The 18,100-nt window shown below is 35.6% G+C and overlaps 1 protein-coding gene across 3 annotated transcripts in view; it reads right to left on the bottom strand.

Moving 5' to 3' along the window:
- Positions 1-748: 748 nt before the first annotated feature.
- COBLL1 (cordon-bleu WH2 repeat protein like 1) overlaps positions 749-18,100 on the bottom strand; it is a 185,613-nt gene continuing 168,261 nt past the window's right edge. For all 3 annotated transcript variants that reach the window (XM_043996060.1, XM_043996059.1, XM_043996061.1), the window contains 2 exons: positions 9,450-9,626; positions 749-2,066 (listed from right to left, as the gene is read on the bottom strand). In XM_043996060.1, coding sequence (XP_043851995.1) covers positions 1,980-2,066; positions 9,450-9,626 — 264 coding nt within the window. In that variant the 3' untranslated portion in view covers positions 749-1,979. The remainder of the gene's footprint in view (positions 2,067-9,449; positions 9,627-18,100) is intronic.

Here is an 18,100-nt window from a genome sequence, read left to right as displayed (position 1 = left end):
CCAAATATTTCCTTCCCTTTACCCAGAGAACCATTTCCTGTAACAGACAATAAAAAGAAAAAGAATGGTTTGACCAAACATAAAACATATCAACCGAGTCTGATGGTGTAGTATGTGACACTATGTCACAGTACCTCACCTCTGCAAAGCTGGAAAGAAGTCTTATTTCTTGAAGTTTTTGCCTTACTCTAACAGTCCCTCCCACCAACTAATTGTGTTATTTCTGATTCAAGTCACTCTAGGCGACCAACTTTATTAGAATTGTGTGTCAAATAAACTTTATGCCTAAGGAGTTCTATAACAGCAACACAACTATAAGAACTTTCATTGTTTTACTTAAATGTTTTGGTTTCCATTTTTTCCAAATGTTAGTTTGTCTTTACTTATCATCTCCACAATATTCATGGAAGGTTTTCTTTATTAATACACTTTATTTCAATATTTGTTTCTATATAGGTCACAGATAAAGAGCTAGAAGCAATCTCAGGGGTGATATAGTCCAACCCTCTCCCCAACCACTGCTACTTATTCAACCCATTTGGATAAGGAAACGCAAGGTCAGGGAAGTTAAATACAGTATTCAGTTGTCTGCATGTTTTATGTCCTAGATAGAAAATTCTTAGAGAAAGGATCCATATTTGACTTAATGTACCCAACCCTAGCATATCTATAAGACAGAAAGTTCAACATGCATGTGTACATCTGTATGATAGAAACCACCCTTGAAAGAAAAAAAAGTCCTCAAAAATAAATAAGATAATTTTTATTTAACTGGAAAAGAATCAACATACTTTCAAAACTGGCAAATATCTCACCAGGAGCAGTAGAAATCTACCAGAATTCACAATCATTTTGCCTGACCAAAAGCTATGATAAGTGAACAATTTAATTCCTTCTGTGGACAAACAAGTATCACATAAAAACTGTAAGCCTAACAATCAGGTATACCCCCCAACCCCTACCAATTAGGCACCTCTTTAAGTGTTCCAACATTAAATTACTCATTTTTAATATTTAGAATAATAGTATCTCAATCTTAAATAAGCTTCATAATGTCTTACTATTACATCACATTACTATAATTAAAATAGGCCAACTGGTATTTAATCTAGACATATTCTAAACTTTTTTGGGCCCCATACATTGAAAAGAAAATAACTATTACTATGAATCAATATTTTGACAAAGGATATTTTAAGGCCTCTGGTACAAGAAACAGGTATGTGTGTAAGATTCGTCTGTGCCCTGATACTATAAGAATTATATACAGAAAAACATTTATAATAAAAATTTCTTTTGTGCATTTCAAAGGTTAAAGACTAAAAGCAGAGACTTACTATAATATTAAAATACTAAGAGGATCCCAACATGTAGAATCTGATTTTTCATTGTTCCCATGGGAAAAAAAAAGTACAAGAGGAAGAATCTTGAGTATAAAATGATTCAACAATTAAAACCAATGTTCAACTGAAGACAGTCATTTGTTATCACTAGTATTTTTAGTTAGTTCTTTCTGTAGAATGCAAAGTTTGGAATGTACGCTTATTACAAGTTTTTAATTTAACAGTAACATCAAGGCAGCATATGGCAGACATTTATTAACTCATATATTATATATTAAAAACTTATCCTTTTGTCTAAATCACCATTGTTCAGTATGTTTCTACAAATAATTCAACAAAATCAACAAAATGTGATTATTTTTCATTTCAAAAACTGAAACTCATCTGCACTTCATCTTAAAAGTCCTAGAGCAGCATATTCAGTTTTTAAGGCATACACACAAAAATATCACTAAAATTACATATTCCAATAATTCTTCTCTTGGCATGAACAGCCATCACACAAAACTCACACGTTTTAATAAACAATATATATTAACATACACCTGAATTTACATTTGCAATAAATCTCAATTAGTATTATGTTGGCCTATATAAGAGGTGGTGGTAAAGTGCAAAATAGCTGGTGTAACATCTCTAATGGTCAGACTGTGTTTCTGTGGACAATGAACAGCTGAGTCTTGGTCTTCCATTTACAGATATGGTATTGGATGGAACAGTAACCTAAAAGAGAGACACATGATCATATCTTTCCACTTAGAAACATACAGCTGCCTAATTTCAAGTTTTCATTCACTAGAACATTTTATTTACTGCTTTCAATTATAAGCACTCACATTTAGGATTTTATTGTTCAATGAAGTATAAATCATTAAGAATCAACGATCACTCATCCATGAAATTAAAAATGAGAGATTTGTTATTTTCACAACAAACAAGTTAAATAATCCATTAACACATCATAGTCTTTATAAAATGACTAAACCAACTCAAAGGACAGGAGCACAAACACAGACTGCAATCCAAGCTGTTAATAAGCTTTTTTCGTGAGTTTAATTCTGGCTTCTAAAACATGGTAGTGAAAATGCAGCAAAATACAGTGAATTCTCCAAAATCATTTTAAAAAGGTGGACTTTGACTTTTTCTCACCCTGACCTTCCCCTCCTACTTATAGGGAAAGGCTATTTTTTTGTATTTTAAGAATGCATATGCTTGAATGACAGAAAAATCAAACAGCTATTTCTATGTTTGTCTTGATTTCCAAGCTCCTATCTAAAGGAAATAATTGATATCAAAATAATTTAGATTTTGATCATTAGCAAAAGTTTAATAAGTTCCTATGAGATAACATATCATGTTAACAGTTGAATGAAACCACTATGAATGAATATGAAAATAAAAACAACAACGAAACCTGAATTTCCTAATCATCTTCATCATTTAAAAGGAAATGTATTTAGAATCGCCTAAATGAAGAAACCTATTGGGAGAAATGCAACTAGCTAGGTGGCATGGTGGATTGAGCACTGGACTTGGAGTCAAGAAGACCTGGGTTTAAATCCTTCCTCAGAAGCTTAATAGCTGTGTGACAATGGGAGAGTCACAACTTCCTTCCGACTTAGTCTCCTCATCTCTAAAACAGGGATGATTAATAGCACCTACCTTAGAGAGCTGTTGTGAGGTTCAAATGAGGTAACTTCTATAAAGGGCTTTGCTAATCTTTAAAGTGCTATATATAAATGCCAACTATTATTATTATTATTATTATTTTATAAGATTATCAAAGAGAAATTTTAAAAATAGACATGAATCATGAAAAAAATGAAGATTTTTCTCCACTTAGATTACTAATTATTGACAAAGACAATGGATTTTTTCCCCATTAGAAAAAGATCTGTTGTACAAAAGGTCATATTATTTTTCCTGGGCAAATATTTTGGCAAGAGAAAAAAGAAAATTGGCTGCCTTGGGCCACTGTGGTTCAATTTTTCTCTTATTTCCTTTAGATAGGAGCTTGAAAATCAAGAACATCTCATAGGGCATCTACAGATTTCATCTAGATTAAAAATCAGGTTTCTGGATTTCGCATATGCCAAGTTCAGGGAAGCCAGAACTAAGCCAGCTGAAATGTCTCCTGTTCACAAGCCTTAGTAACAGTGTGTTTCTGTCCCAGTGATAATTACACTGTAGTTGACATTTTCATGGGCAAAAATCAGCTTTTGAGAATATTGGGGAAGGGGAGGCTATTCAGATGATAGAAGATTTGTCAAATGTCACTGATATTTACTAGTGAAAGCATCGTGTGTGTGTGTGTGTGTGTGTATGTGTGTGTGTGTGTGTGTGTGTGTACATACATACAAGATTGTGGAAACAAATGCAGTTATTCTATTTCAGGACCAGTAAATCACATTTAATCATTAAGTTTTCTCTTAATGTTCCATCAGAAAACCCCTATTTGTGGCTCAACAGCTTCTGAAACAGGAGCAATGGAACAAATATGTTAAACTGATAAAGTGCCAGTAAAGGAGGAGATAATCTCCTCACCTGGGGGAGAAGCTGAGAGTAAATTTTTCTTTAGAGTTGGTTTCTTTTGTTTTGTTCCTTTCTTTGATCTAAAAAGGTTTCATTCATCTACAGCACAGTTTTGTGTGATGGACCCCTTTAGCAATCTTTTGAAGCCTGCGGAACCCTACTCACAATGTTTTCAAATGCATAAAATTAAAAGACATGTGATTACAAAGGAATCCAAATACATGATAATAATACAGATATAAAAATATATTTAAAAATCCATGGACCCCTGGTTAAGAGCTCCTGATCACTTAAAATTATGATCAAACTTACCTTATCATATGTATTTTTATTCTCAGGAAATTTTTTTGTGTACTGTTGTTGACTGATAGTTCTGAAGCTTATGTACTTTGGGGATAGGGGAGAACAACTATTAGCCGAAGTCTCTAAAGGGGGAAAATAATTTATTCACTGTTTATAATAAATTGGGCTTTTAAGATAGGTCATACTGAAATGAACAGCATTTGCTAATAATAGGTCCTTTCCATCAATAAGATTCCAAACTGCCCCCAATACTGCTTTCATCTAATTTGCAATGGTTGGATTCAAAAAGTCAGTTTTGGCCAAAACTTAAATCCTGAGTTATTTTTTTCAAGTAAAATAAGGATTCAACAGGTTTTGCCATTAGTAAAATTACTGATGCATAAATATATTTCATAGCTAAGTTCTTAAGATGAATTGTCATGAAAATTAAAAGATTTCTATTTTTCTACAGTGAAACTATAAAAAATTTCTTTAAACTTGTAAGTTGTTTTTTTTTTAAAGTATTGCTATTAGGAGTGCTTTTGATAGCTAAAAAACAACCCAAGGAAATATGAGAGAAATCAGCAGGAGACTAAGCTCCTTGACAAGTCTGCCCCACAACACCCTACCTCTAGTCTATGCTGTAGTTTTGGAATGCTTCCAAGACTGAATAGTACTTTTCAGATAAAATAATAAAAATCATTTCTTAGTTTGATATATTCATAAAAATTGTATTCTAATTCAAAATGGTATATGAAAAGACATGTGCATAATTAGAAGAAAAAAAAACCCTAATACTCTGCCACCAGGTGTCTTATAAACAATATGACTCAAGGAACCTTCTGTTTCAAAATTAGTTCAGCTGGGATCAACTGAATCTAAAAGGATATGCTGATCATATATTAGTTCTAACAACAAAATCAGCTTATAAATCACCCACTGAATCATCAGCCCTACTTTGTAGGTAAGGTCAGGGAGAGAGGGATGGGGGGAGAATGACCTTTATGAATGTGTTGAACACTGGGGCAGGGTAGGGGATGAATTTTAAAAGGTTAGGGTACGAAATCCATGACATGCCCATGCTATGTCAGTTATGACTATATCCTCTCTAGAGCAATCAACCAGATAATTGCTCTAATGTGAATCTAACCATTATAATTAAGGTTAATTGCTGTGGTGTGAACATCAGCCATAAGGCAGGTTGGTACCTGAAGTTAAATTGAACATTCTAGGAGCCAAGTCATAGGCAAACCCAGAGCCAACTTTCTGCTGAACATCTAAACTCACTGTCAAAATCACTAGAGCTTTTATTTGGCAACATAATTGTTGTTCTATAAAAGAAATGTCATCATTTGAAACAAACGAAGAAAAATTTTCAGTGTACTGGTATAAGAAAGATGGTTACATACCATATAAGCACAGACCAGAGTGAGGAATTTGACCCTTCGAGTGCCTGTCCACTTTTAATGATACATGCAGGTTATTAATTGATTTTTACTAAAAAACAATAGATTATGACCTAAGGTGCTTCTCTAAGGAATGGGCACTGGCACTGCAGAACCACTCAGCTATGGTAGGAGCAGAGTGCAGTGTAATTGTTCTCAAGTGTGGTCTGCTGACACCTGGAGGTCCCCAAGTTCCTTTCAGGGGGTCCCCAAAGTCAAAACTATTTTCAGAATTCTAAGATCTTATTTGCTTTTTTTCATTCTCATTTGCTTACAAGCATAGAGTGGAGTTTTCCGGAGGTTACAGGACATCTGATTTAAAAATTTAACTGCAAACATGAAGATTTACTCCCTCATCTGCAGAATTGTGCTTTTGCCTTAAAAATGGATGAATCTAGAGGCTTTTTTATTTTGTTTGTTTTTTTGCGGGGCAATGGGGGTTAAGTGACTTGCCCAGGGTCACACAGCTAGTAAGTGTCAAGTATCTGAGGCCAGATTTGAACTCAGGTCCTCCTGAATCCAAGGCCAGTGCTTTATCCACTGTGCCACCTAGCTGCCCCCCAAATGGATGAATCTATAAATGTGCTGGCCTTGTTGTTTTACTTGTGATCATCCAGTATTAGTACCAACTAATCATCAAAGAAGGTCTTCTTTTATATGAATGCTTGGCAACAGGCACAAGTGGTGTATTGACCAAAATTCTTAGAGGGTGGTGTCTTCAATAATTTTTAAGAGTGTAAAGTGGTTCTGTGGCCAAAAACTACTGATGTGGTTGCATAGAGAAAGCACCAGAGTAGGATTCAAGAGTATAGAGTATTACCTTTTCATCCCAATTCTTTCATTTAACTCTGTGTGACTTTTGGACCTCAGTTTCCCCATCTCTAAATTCAGGGGTTTGCTTAGGTGATCTCTATAGTCTTCTCTCCCGCTAACACTTTATGACTTTAGTCTTCTATTAGAAGTGGTGGATGTTTCCTAGGCAATAAAAACCTAAAGAAATGAATATTGAGAAGAGAACACCAAATCTGTAGTTGGGAGTCCTGTCTTCTTCTGCCACTTACCATCTATGTGACCTTAGAAAAGTTATTTGACCTTTTGAGGTTCAGTTTCTTCATAGAGGGGATAGTATTTTCCCTTCCTACCTCATAAAGATATGGGGAGGAAAGTAATTTATAAATAAGAAATAGGCATTTAAGTGTGAACTAGTTTTGTTGTCTATTATGCCTGATGTGGTAAGAAGATCTAGACATGCAAAACCTGGCTCTCTAAAATCTGTTTCTCATTTAGCCTATGCCTGAATCGGTGAAAACCTTGTTTTAGAAAGAACACTGCCAAATCGGGCTTTTTAACATACTGAGTGTACAGTGGCCCATTAGTTTAACTTTGCAGGCTGTAAAAGCTCCAACTTAATTCATGGAAAATGATGAACATTCCCACTGATTTCACACAGAGACATCAAGAGCAATCCTATAGTTGGTATAACTTTGTGTGGGTCTTGGGTACACTAAAAAGAGGGATCATTTCTAATTTCTTTCTTAGGATAAGAAATGATCAAGACTTTACTCAAATGATGACATCCAATCTTGTTAACCTCAGAAAACATACTTTTCCCCCCTCCTACACCTTTTGAATGTATCACAATACAACATATGACAAATTTTCTTTTTTAATTGCCTACTGAATTAATAATTAGAAAGCACGCTACTGAGACAAAAAGACAACTCCTACAAATAAAAATATAAAATATTCAAAATCATTTACTTTATCTCTTCTAAAAATGAAACATAAGCTTCTGAAATTCTCCTTCATATTTTCTTCCAAGGACCCAAAAGAATTACCTGGAATAATTTCCACACTTGCTTAGTTGTAAACCAGAGATGCTTTTGTAGTGGCCTCCAAAGTAGCCAACCTTCTGCCCCATGAGAAGAAACTGACAGAATTGAGAATGTCTAGGATGCTTTACCCAGAATCACTTGCATCTGCCTTGTTTTCTCTCTGCAAAGTGCCTTTGCTCCTTATGTTGAACCAACTGTTTTGTTTTGTTCTGTTCAGTTCAGTTCAATTCAATTCAATTCGGTTCAATTCAATTCATCAAGCACATATTAAATATTTACTATGTGTCAGGCACTGGTGCAAAGAATTACAAAGAAAAAATAAAGAGCTCTTTAAAATCTTACATTTTAGGGTTAAAGTGTAAAGTGCACAGAAAAGTAAATACAAGATAATTTGGGGAGCAAAACTAATAATCAGGGACAGAGGGGAAGGGGTGATTTGGGAAGTTTTGCTTAGAAGCTGATCCTTGACTTTTAAGAGGGAGAAGTGCAAAGGAAATGCATTTCAGACATGGAGGACAGCTTATACAAGAGCACAAAGGGAGGAAATAGAATAAATATCAGGTTTAGGAAATAGTTAGCATGTCAATTTAGAGTACTACAACAGTAGTTAAATGACTTCCCTATAATGCAACAGATATCTATTAGTGCCTAAGTTTCAACCCAGGTATTCCTAACTTGATGGCCCACTCTAAAAACTATACAATACTGCCTCTCTGAAGATTTCTTTTCCTTTTCTTTTTTTTTTTTTGTTTGTTTGGGTTTTTTGATTTCTTTTCAAAGATGGCTTTCTACTTGTCTGAAATAATTGGTCAAAATAAAGAGAAGAATTTTTTTTTGTTCAAATAAGATCAAAGACTTAAAGATGTAAAATACAAGAGTATCTAGTCTAATCCCCTCATTTAATAGGACTGTGAGGTCGAGAGAAGAGAAGGGAATTAAGTAAGTCCCTATCAGTAGCTGGTCAGACTAGCTACTAATAATGCATTTTGTACCTGGACCTCATTATAATTCATTTTGGAAAAATAATCCTAAAATGTACTATAAAGCAGCAATTATAAAAACAATTTGATACTGATAAAAACAATGCTGAGGTCCTTCAGCAGAATAGATTCAAGCAACAAGTAAACTATGAGCATGGTGCTCACTAAACCAAAAGACTCCAATTAGCGGGGTAAGGGTTCATTATTTTACAAAAAAAATTGCTTGGAAAACTGGAAAGCAGTTTGGCAGAAACTGGGAATAGATCAACATCTCATACACTATCCCAAGATAAACTGCAAATGAATACATGATTTAGACATAAAATGCAACATAAATTTAGAAGAGCAAGGGAGAAATAACCTTTCAGCTCTATGGATAGTGGAAGGGTTCATGACTAAATGAGAAATGGAGATCACAGAAAAAAAGTGGACAATTTTGATTAAATAAAATTTAAGTTTTTTAACAAACAAATCTAATGCAGTTAAAACTAGAATATAAACAGGTAAATAGGGGGAAAACTTTACATTAAATTTCTTTGTTAAAGGGCTCATAGCCAAGATATGTACAAAGGAAAAACAACTATTAGAGACTTTATAACTGTGATTAATGTAGAGATAAACCACAAGTCAAAAGGAATGACAATAAATTACCCAATCTATCAGAGAAGCGATGTACTTTAAATCCAGAAGGAGACATGTGTATTTGGATGTGGTCAGTGTAGGAATCTGATTTGCTGGACTATGTAAATGAGGCTTAAAAAACAAAACAAAACTGTTTTGAGGGGGAAGCAGTGGGAGGAAAGTTATAATTTAAAAACAAACACACCAAACATACCTGGTGGGGAGGGGTAGTAAACTTGAATTCTTGCTAATTAAGTATATATATTTTGAACCTCAAGGAAAAAAAAAAAACTTATGGAAAGGAGTCACTTTCAGTGTCCTTTTTAGGTTTAAATGTCAGGAACAATTTCCCCTAAATTGACAATGTTGAAAATAAGTCCACTGTTATCCATCTAATGAAAGTAAGCTTACCCTTTTCAATTTGGCAGCAGCCTCTCCAGAGCGAATTGCGGTCAGCAAACTTTGTCGAATCTGTTCTGGGTCAGCACTTTGGAATGTTAAAGAAGTTTGTTTCTTAAGGGTGAATGATGGGCGGTCAGTTGATGACTGTATCTGGCATTTCTGTTCATTGTGTACACAGCTCGGTTCCTATGCAAGGAAATAGAAAATCTTTAGATGGCCCTCATGAGCACAATTGAGGAGGAAGGAGAGAGAAGTAGAGGAGGAGAAATGATGGGAGATCACTAGCAAGTGATGGTACACTTGGGAACAGCGACACATTCCAGTTCTTTTATTCTCAGAACTTCTAATCCATAATCATCCTCCATTAATTCCTCTGTTACTTTATTTGCTAAATTAACTACTTCTAGGATTTAAGTGTGAAAAATATTAGGTTGTTGTTGTTGAGTCATTTTTCAGTCATGTCTGACTCTCTGTGACCCCATCTGGGGTTTTCTTGGCAAAGATACTGGAGTGGTTTGCTGTTTGCTTTTCCAGATCATTTGACAGATGAGGAACTAAGGCAAACAGGGTTAAGTGACTTGCCCAGGATCTTACAACTAGTTAAGTGTCTGAGGCTGGATTTGAACTCATGAAGATGAGTCTTTCTGATTCCAAGCCTAGTACTCCATCCTCTGTGCCACTAACTACTGGCAATAGAAAGCAGAAAACAATAAAAATGAAAGAAGGCAAGGGTGGTATCTTTTCTTCCCTTAAATTCAGGTTATCACAGAAGGGAAATCTTATTCATTTTATGATAAGATTATTGTGCTAGAATTAAAATATATTAATAAAATAATAACAACAACAAATTCACTTTTTTCTCTAGCTTTTTATTAGCAACCAAATTAGAAAAGAGTCCCACAATCCAAAGAAAAGGCCACTTCTAAAAATGGACACCTCATACCATACATTGTCTAATTTAAGGATCATGGTGACATATTAGATCACTACACACAATTTTTTTGTTGTGTTCCTGAAACCACTGCTTATCACAGTGCCTGATACATATAGTAAGCACATAATAGATATTCTATTGACAATGCACAGGGCTCAAGTTATTTAGAACTCTATGAATTCAACATATTTTCTGTTCTGTAGAATGAAGATTAAACTAAAAAGAAAAAGAAACACAAACTATCAGTATCAGTGATACAAACACTAATGAAAATTTTAGGAATAAAAATTTAGAAATTACCAATTAAAAAGTTCTTCTTAAAGAAGTATTTGAAATTTTAGCCTTAGAATTTTTTTAAAAACATTTTAAGTGCTTTTATATAAATAAAATATAAAAGACCTTACGCAGAAATTAAGCAAGACTTAAATAACTGGAGAATCATCACTGTTCATGGTTAGGATACACCAGTATAAGAAAAGTGACAATACTATATAAATTAATTTATAGATTTAGTGCTATGTCAAACTGCCAATGTGATATTTTATGTAACTAAACAAAAATAACAATAAGATGGATTTGAAAGAACAAAAGGGAACCTCAAAGGAAATACTGGAAGTAGGGGGAAGCAAGAATGAAAGGCAACAGCAGTGGTACAATGGAAAAAGATCTAGGTTTGGAGACAGAAGACCCAAGTTCAAATTCTGATTTGTTACTTACTACCTATGTGTTCTTGAGCAAGTCACAAACTCTCTGGACCTCAGTTTCCTCATCTTTGAAATGAGGTGAGTGGATGATCTCTAAGGTCCAATCTAGGATGGTTACCAGATCTCACATTATAGCATAAAAATTAGCATAAAATAGAATTCATAAAATTAACATCAAATTGCAAACAGGGTGGTATAACAGAACACTGAGCTTAGAGTCAAGGAGACCCGGGTATCAGTCTTACCTCTAACAAATTACTAGCTTTGTGACCCTTGGCAAATCACTTAATGTGATCTCTCTAGTACTTACCTATTAAGTCATAGATCTATTTTCCTGAGGGAAGCTCCCAATGCTGATGAGGTCACAGATTCTTTGAGTATTGGAATATATAATCATCAAAACTATTTGGTGCTAGTTAAAGAACTGAAAATTAGACCAGTCACACAGACCAGATAAAGAAAGGGAACAAGCATTTGTAGAGAATCTATTATGAGCCACTGTCCTAAATGCTTTACAAATAACATCTCATATGATCTTTACAACAACCCTGCAGTGTAGATGCTGTAATCATCCCCATTTCATAATTAAAGAAATTGAGGCAAACAGAGATTTAATGACTGACTCTAGGCCCAGCACTCTATCCACTGCACTACTTAGCTTTCCCAGATAAACAAGATCCAAAAGCAATAGAATATAACCCTCCAGTATGAGATAAACCCAGGAACATAAACTACCTGGGAGAAGGTCTCCTTTACTTGATAAGATTGTTGGAAAAACTGGAAATCATGTTGACAGAAATTAAGTTGAGACCACCAATTTATACCATATATAAACAATAAGTGCCAAACAGCTATGTAAACTAAATATAAAAGGTCACTTTATAAAAGAGAACAGAAGGCAATGCTTTTTATAACCATAGCTAGGAGAAGAATCTTTAGCCAAACAAGGAATAGAGGTGATCATGAAAGATAATTATAGAAAATTTTTATTATATAAAATTTTAAATACTTTTACATGAATAAGATCAATGTAGCTAGAGTAAGAAAAACTGTCAGATATGATGAAAATCTTTGCATCAAATACCTCTGAAAAAGGGGGCAGCTAGGTGGCGCAGTGAATGAAGCACCCGCCCTGGATTTAGGAGTACCTGAGTTCAAATCCAGCCTCAGACACTTGACACTTACCAGCTGTGTGACCCTGGGCAAGTCACTTTAACCCTTGTTGCCCCCCCCAAAAAAAAAAACCAAACAAAAAACACCCAAAAACCAAATACCTCTGAAAAAACTCCAAAACACAAAGACACACACACACACACACACACACACACACACACACACACGTGTGCGCATGTGCTTTGCAAGGTCACCAACCTTACTCTTTCCTCCAGAGTCATCTGGATCCAATGACAAGATACATATCAGGGAAATTGGAGATGGCCACATCTATGTGTGTGTATATGAATCAAATCAAGAACTATTCTCTAACAGATAAAATGGCAAAGGATATCGACCAACTGTTTGGAAATTATCAACAACCATATTACTGATCCAAATTAGTAATATTAAGAGCAATGCAAATTAAAGCAACCCTGAAGTCTTTTCTCACTTCTCTCAATGTAAGGAAGATGATAAAAAAATTAATATAGTCAATGTTAGCAGAGCTTAAAAGATAGGTACACTTACTGTGTTGGGAGTTTTGAATTTCTCTAATGCAGTCAAACCCAAATAGAAATTGATTCCTGCAGTAGCACACTGACTTAGAAAACCACAAATTAACATTATCTGTTTTGTGTTGTATTTTTACTTATTTTGTTAAACATTTCCCAATCCTCCCCCTTCTCTCCCCCAACCCCAATCTAGTTTGACACCTCTGGTCTAACCAACCAATTTGAAAAACTATTTGAAATTGTGAAAAAAAATCACTTAATTGCTCATACTCTTTGTTCCCCACATTGTACATATACTTTAAGGAGGTAAAAGGCAAAAAGAAAAGCCTGATGCATATAAAATTATTTATTGTAGCCCTTTTTGTGGGAGCAAAGAATTGGAAACAAAGTATGTATCCATCAACTGGGAAATGCCCAAAATGAAGCACAGAATCTGCAATAGGAAAACTTGAGTTCAAATATGGGATCACATACTTCCTAGCCGTGTGACTCTGGGCAAGTCACATTTAACTTGCCTGCCTCAGTCTTCCCATCTATAAAATGGGAATAATAACAGCACCTACTTCCTAAGGTTATTGTGAAGATAAAATATTTATGCTTTGCAAACCTAAAAGCAAAATATACAAAAAGTTCATTTTATGAATGAATTGGGATATTATTGTTTGGTACAAAATATTAGATATATTACTTTAAGACAAATACTATTAAACGTGAAGTGATATACAACCTGAACAATAATATGATGATCACAATAATGTACATTAGACAATACCAAAAGCATTCAAACTGGTTAAATATAATGACCTATCTCAGTATTGAAGATCCGATAACAAAACGTGCCTCCAGGAGTCTCTATCCAATGAACTTGATATATGCTGTCAGACATGGTATCTGTGTCAGTACGTTTTGCTTAGCTATTTGTCTTCATTTCAAGGAAAGGGAGAAGGATGTGGCTCAAATACAAAAAGAATTAATAAAATATTTTTTTAAATGTTCCTAAAAGTTTTGTGAAAGAAATAAAATTAACCCCCCATTTATTAAAAATTAAAAACTCTGAATTTTACATTGTAAATAGTTCGGTATTTGAAACCATAAGCTTTATTACAGGGGCAAATGTAATTTTGAGATTCTCACGATAAAGGAAAACACTTGTTAGAAGGAGAAGGAAAAGGAGGAGGGGGAGAAGAAGGGGAAGGAGAGGAAGAAGAAAAGGAAGAAAAAGAGGATTGGGAAGAGGAAGAAGGGGAGCAGGGAAAGGAGAAGGGGAAGGGGAAGGAGGAGGAAAAGTGGAAGGGGAAGGGGGAGGAGGAGGATAACTCTTTATAATAACTGTCCAGTGAGACAAAAGGACACAAACATGGAATATATGGGGAAAGGGGAAAGCCTTCTGGATAGAATAAAATAACTTGGCAAAGTGCTTAGTGTTATGTCAAACTCAGGATGTTTAGAGAAGTCGTTTAAAATCCTGTTGGAACTTTAAACTGAACCAGAAAATACAGTCTACACGAGCATACTAAAAGGCCATGAAGTACAAAAAGGAAATCTCAGGGGCAGCTAGGTAGCGTAGTGGATAAAGCACTGGCCCTGGATTCAGGAGAACCTGAGTTCAAATCCAGCCTCAGACACTTGACACTTACTAGCTGTGTGACCCTGGGCAAGTCGCTTAACCCTCACTGCCCTGCAAAAAAATTTAAATAATAATAATAATAATAATAATAATAATAAAGGAAATCTCACTGCAGTGAGATTTATCATGCCATGAAGTCCAAACACACTTTTCCTTACCAAAACCCAGGCCCATAACTTCTTGCTTCAGAAATAGGATGTTGCCAGTATGTGACATTGGCTTTACTGGACACATTTTTTGTTAGAATGAATATAAATTCAAGAAGCTCAGGCTGAACTAGAACAAAAAGAAGTGGCTTCCAGAGGTTATTGGGGGGGGTAATAAAAAGGCTAAACAACATCAAAGCTGTATTTGAAATTTCCTTCCCGTGGTTTATTGTTGGAGGGAGGATATCCTACTAGAAAGGCAATAATGGATTGGGGAATGGCTGAACAAACTATGGTATATGAATGTCATGGAGCATTACTGCCCTGTGTGCTGAAATTATATGTTGTTACGGTCCCCTCAACCATCCTACCAGTTACTAGAGAAAGTAGATGCATAAGTAACCTGTGTAAGCTAACAATAAATAGGAAACAGGAATTAAGAGTGTAAAGTGGAACATGGCATCCACTTGCCCCAGACTGCCTTCTAAATTAATCAAGACTACATCTGGAGAATGTCAAATTAAGAGAAGCCACCTATGCCCCAATAATGGCCCCTAGGTCTGTAAACTGCAGATAAGCCATGATATGCAACTGGAGACACATTATGCAAATTAAGGAATCCTAAACTAGCACTGATAACGTTCAGATAATATTGCTATGTTAAAAACCAAATGGGGCAGCTAGATGGTACAGTGGATAGAGCACCAGCCCTGGAGTCAGGGGTACCTGAGTTCAAATCTGGCCTCAGACACTTAACACTTACTAGCTGTGTGACCCTGGGCAAGTCACTTAACCCCAATTGCCTCACTAAAAAAACAAACAAACAAACAAACAAAAAAACAAAACAAATCCCTAGGTGGTGAAGATAAGAGTCCGGCTATCCCCCAAAACCACACCCTTTGAACACTCCTCCACCTGCTAGCTTAGTGCTCCCAACTCTCATCTGCAGTTATGTAAGTGCCCCTCTCCCACCAGTCATTTCCCACCATGGTCTGCCTCCCCCTCAGGAACCCCCCCCCCATCTGCCTCTCTACTCTGTTCCTTATTAAAGTGTGAATGATGAATCTCCTTCTTGCTACTAGCATGGTCTTTCCCTGTGAGTATCCAAAGAACTGGGCTTAATTGCCTTGACCCAACCTGTGTGGTCTCCTTCCTTAGGCATAAATGGGGGCACTAGGACAGGGCTACTGGGTGGTACCCACTGGGGAAGAGCAAGGGTGGACAGAGGAAAGACTATCTCCCCCCTAAAAAAATCCCTTGCCAGGAATCTCCCCTCAGTTTGGCCATCATAGAATGTCCTGTAAAGAATGATAAATATGAAAAACTCAGAGGAATTTAGGAAGACTTGTATGAACTGAAATAGAACCAAAAAAGCAGGGCCAGGATTTATACAAAGTAATATGAAAATAATATGTAATATTATATGTAAAGTAATATGAAGGAAAATAGCATTGAGATGCTTCTGATCAATATAGTGACCAACTGTGAATTTAGAGGCCTGATGGAAAAGCTTTAAATTTATTTGATTAAACTTTCCACCTTATTCAAATCACAGTAGCTTCTGTGAACCAGCTCCCAGGTTACTCCCCCTTCTTTATCCATTTTTAAAAATTAATTTTTTTCAATGAACAACCAATCTATTTCCCCCCTTTATACTCCCTTTCCCCACTGGGGGGAAAATAAGAAAACAAAACCTCTGAAACAAATATGAATAGTCAAACAAAGCAAATTCTAACACTGGTCACATCCACAAAATATGTCTTAATCTGCATCCTGAGTCTACCCCCACTATGCTAAGAGATGGGTACAAGGTTTCATCATAGATGATCTAGAATTATGGCTGATTGTGTTGATCTAAAGCTAAGTCTACAATGTTATTCTTATTTGTATAAATAATTCTGCTGATTCTGCTCACTTCACTCTGAATCAGTTCATACAAAAGGTTTCTCTGAAACATTCCATTTCATAATTACTTATAGCCCAGTGGTATTCAATTATGCATTTGTTCAGCCATTTTCCAATTGAAAGGGACCCCCTTAATTTCCAGGGTTGTGGTTGTTGTTTTTTTTACCACCACAAAAAGAGTTGTTATAAATATTTTTGTATGTATGTGCCCCTTTCATTTTTCTTGGATCTTTTGAGGAGTATAGAACCAGGAGTATTATAATTGAGTCAAAGGGTATGCCCACATCATTACATGAACTTGGGGAATGGCTGTTAGTCTTACAAATTTGTGTCAGTTCCTTGTTCATCTTGGAATGAGACCCCTTAACAGAGAAATTTGCTGCAAAGATCCTCCCCCTCTCAGTTATTCATTTCTCTTCTAATTTTCCCCCGTTATTCATTTCCTTTCTAATTTTAGCTGCACTGGATTTCTTTGTGCAAAACCTTTTTGATTTCATATAATCAAAATTGTTCATTTTATCTTCTGTGATCCTCCCTACCCTTTGTTTCATCACAAAATTCCCCCTATCCATAGATCTGAAAAGTAATTTCTTCCATGATTAAATTGTTTAGGATATTACCCTTTATGCCTAATCCATGTATGCCTTTAAAGCTTATCTCTGTATATGATTTGAGATGCTGAAAATGAAATAATTTCTGCCATACTGCTTTCTTCTTCCTGCTTTTTCAGAAAGACCTGAGTTCAAATTTGGCAGCAGATACTAGCAGTGTAGCCCTGAGCAAGTCATGTAAGCTTTATCTGCTTTAGTATTGTCATCTATAAAATGGGGATGAGAAATACTTTGAACAGTGCCTGAAACAGAGAAGGCTCCTATTAAATGCTTCTTGACTTAATAATAGTACTTGCCTTCTACGGCTGTCTCAAAGACAAAACAAGATAATATTTGTAAAGTGCTTTATAAACCTTAAAGGCTTATATAAAGGTTTATTTTTATCATCATCATCCATCATCATCATTAGTAGTATTAACATTAACAGCAGTAGCCTAAGAAAAGCACTGAGGGAAAGGCCTGGAGGTCATGTTGAAAAACCAAATGAATAGTTTTAGGGGAGAGATGAAATGATAAGTGGTTATGGTGAAATAGAGGGCGCTCAGTTTTTTCTGGTCAATAAGTCAACAAGTCTCTATTATATGTCTACCATGTGCCAGGGACTGGGCTAAGCACTGCTTTAAGGAAACAGAACATTTGGGGTAATAGTAAGGTCCAAGGTATATGACCATACCTGTAAGGCAGAATGAGATTTAAGAAGATTGAGGAATTTCCAGGTTAAGGAATTTGACAGGGGATCAACATTCATGTTAAGGGGCAGCTAGGTGGCGCAGTGGATAGAGCATCAGCCCTGGATTCAGGAGGACCTGAGTTCAAATTTGGCCTCAGACACTTAACACTTACTAGCTGTGTGACCCTAGGCAAGTAACTTAACCCCAATTGCCTCACCAAAAATAACCATTCATGTTGAAGTCCTTTCTCCTAGTATAAGGGCAGGAGTTGAGGAAAAGACAGGGAGCCATCTGTCCTCATCTGTGGTATGTACATTTTCTTACATAAACTGTTATCTCCCCTAGAACCTAATACAACTGTCTTCATAAACTTGGGGGGGGGGGACAATGAGGAT

This window comes from Dromiciops gliroides, chromosome 3 (genome assembly GCF_019393635.1).
Source record: "Dromiciops gliroides isolate mDroGli1 chromosome 3, mDroGli1.pri, whole genome shotgun sequence".
Classification (NCBI taxonomy): domain Eukaryota; kingdom Metazoa; phylum Chordata; class Mammalia; order Microbiotheria; family Microbiotheriidae; genus Dromiciops; species Dromiciops gliroides.
This window is presented reverse-complemented; position numbering and strand designations above follow the sequence as displayed.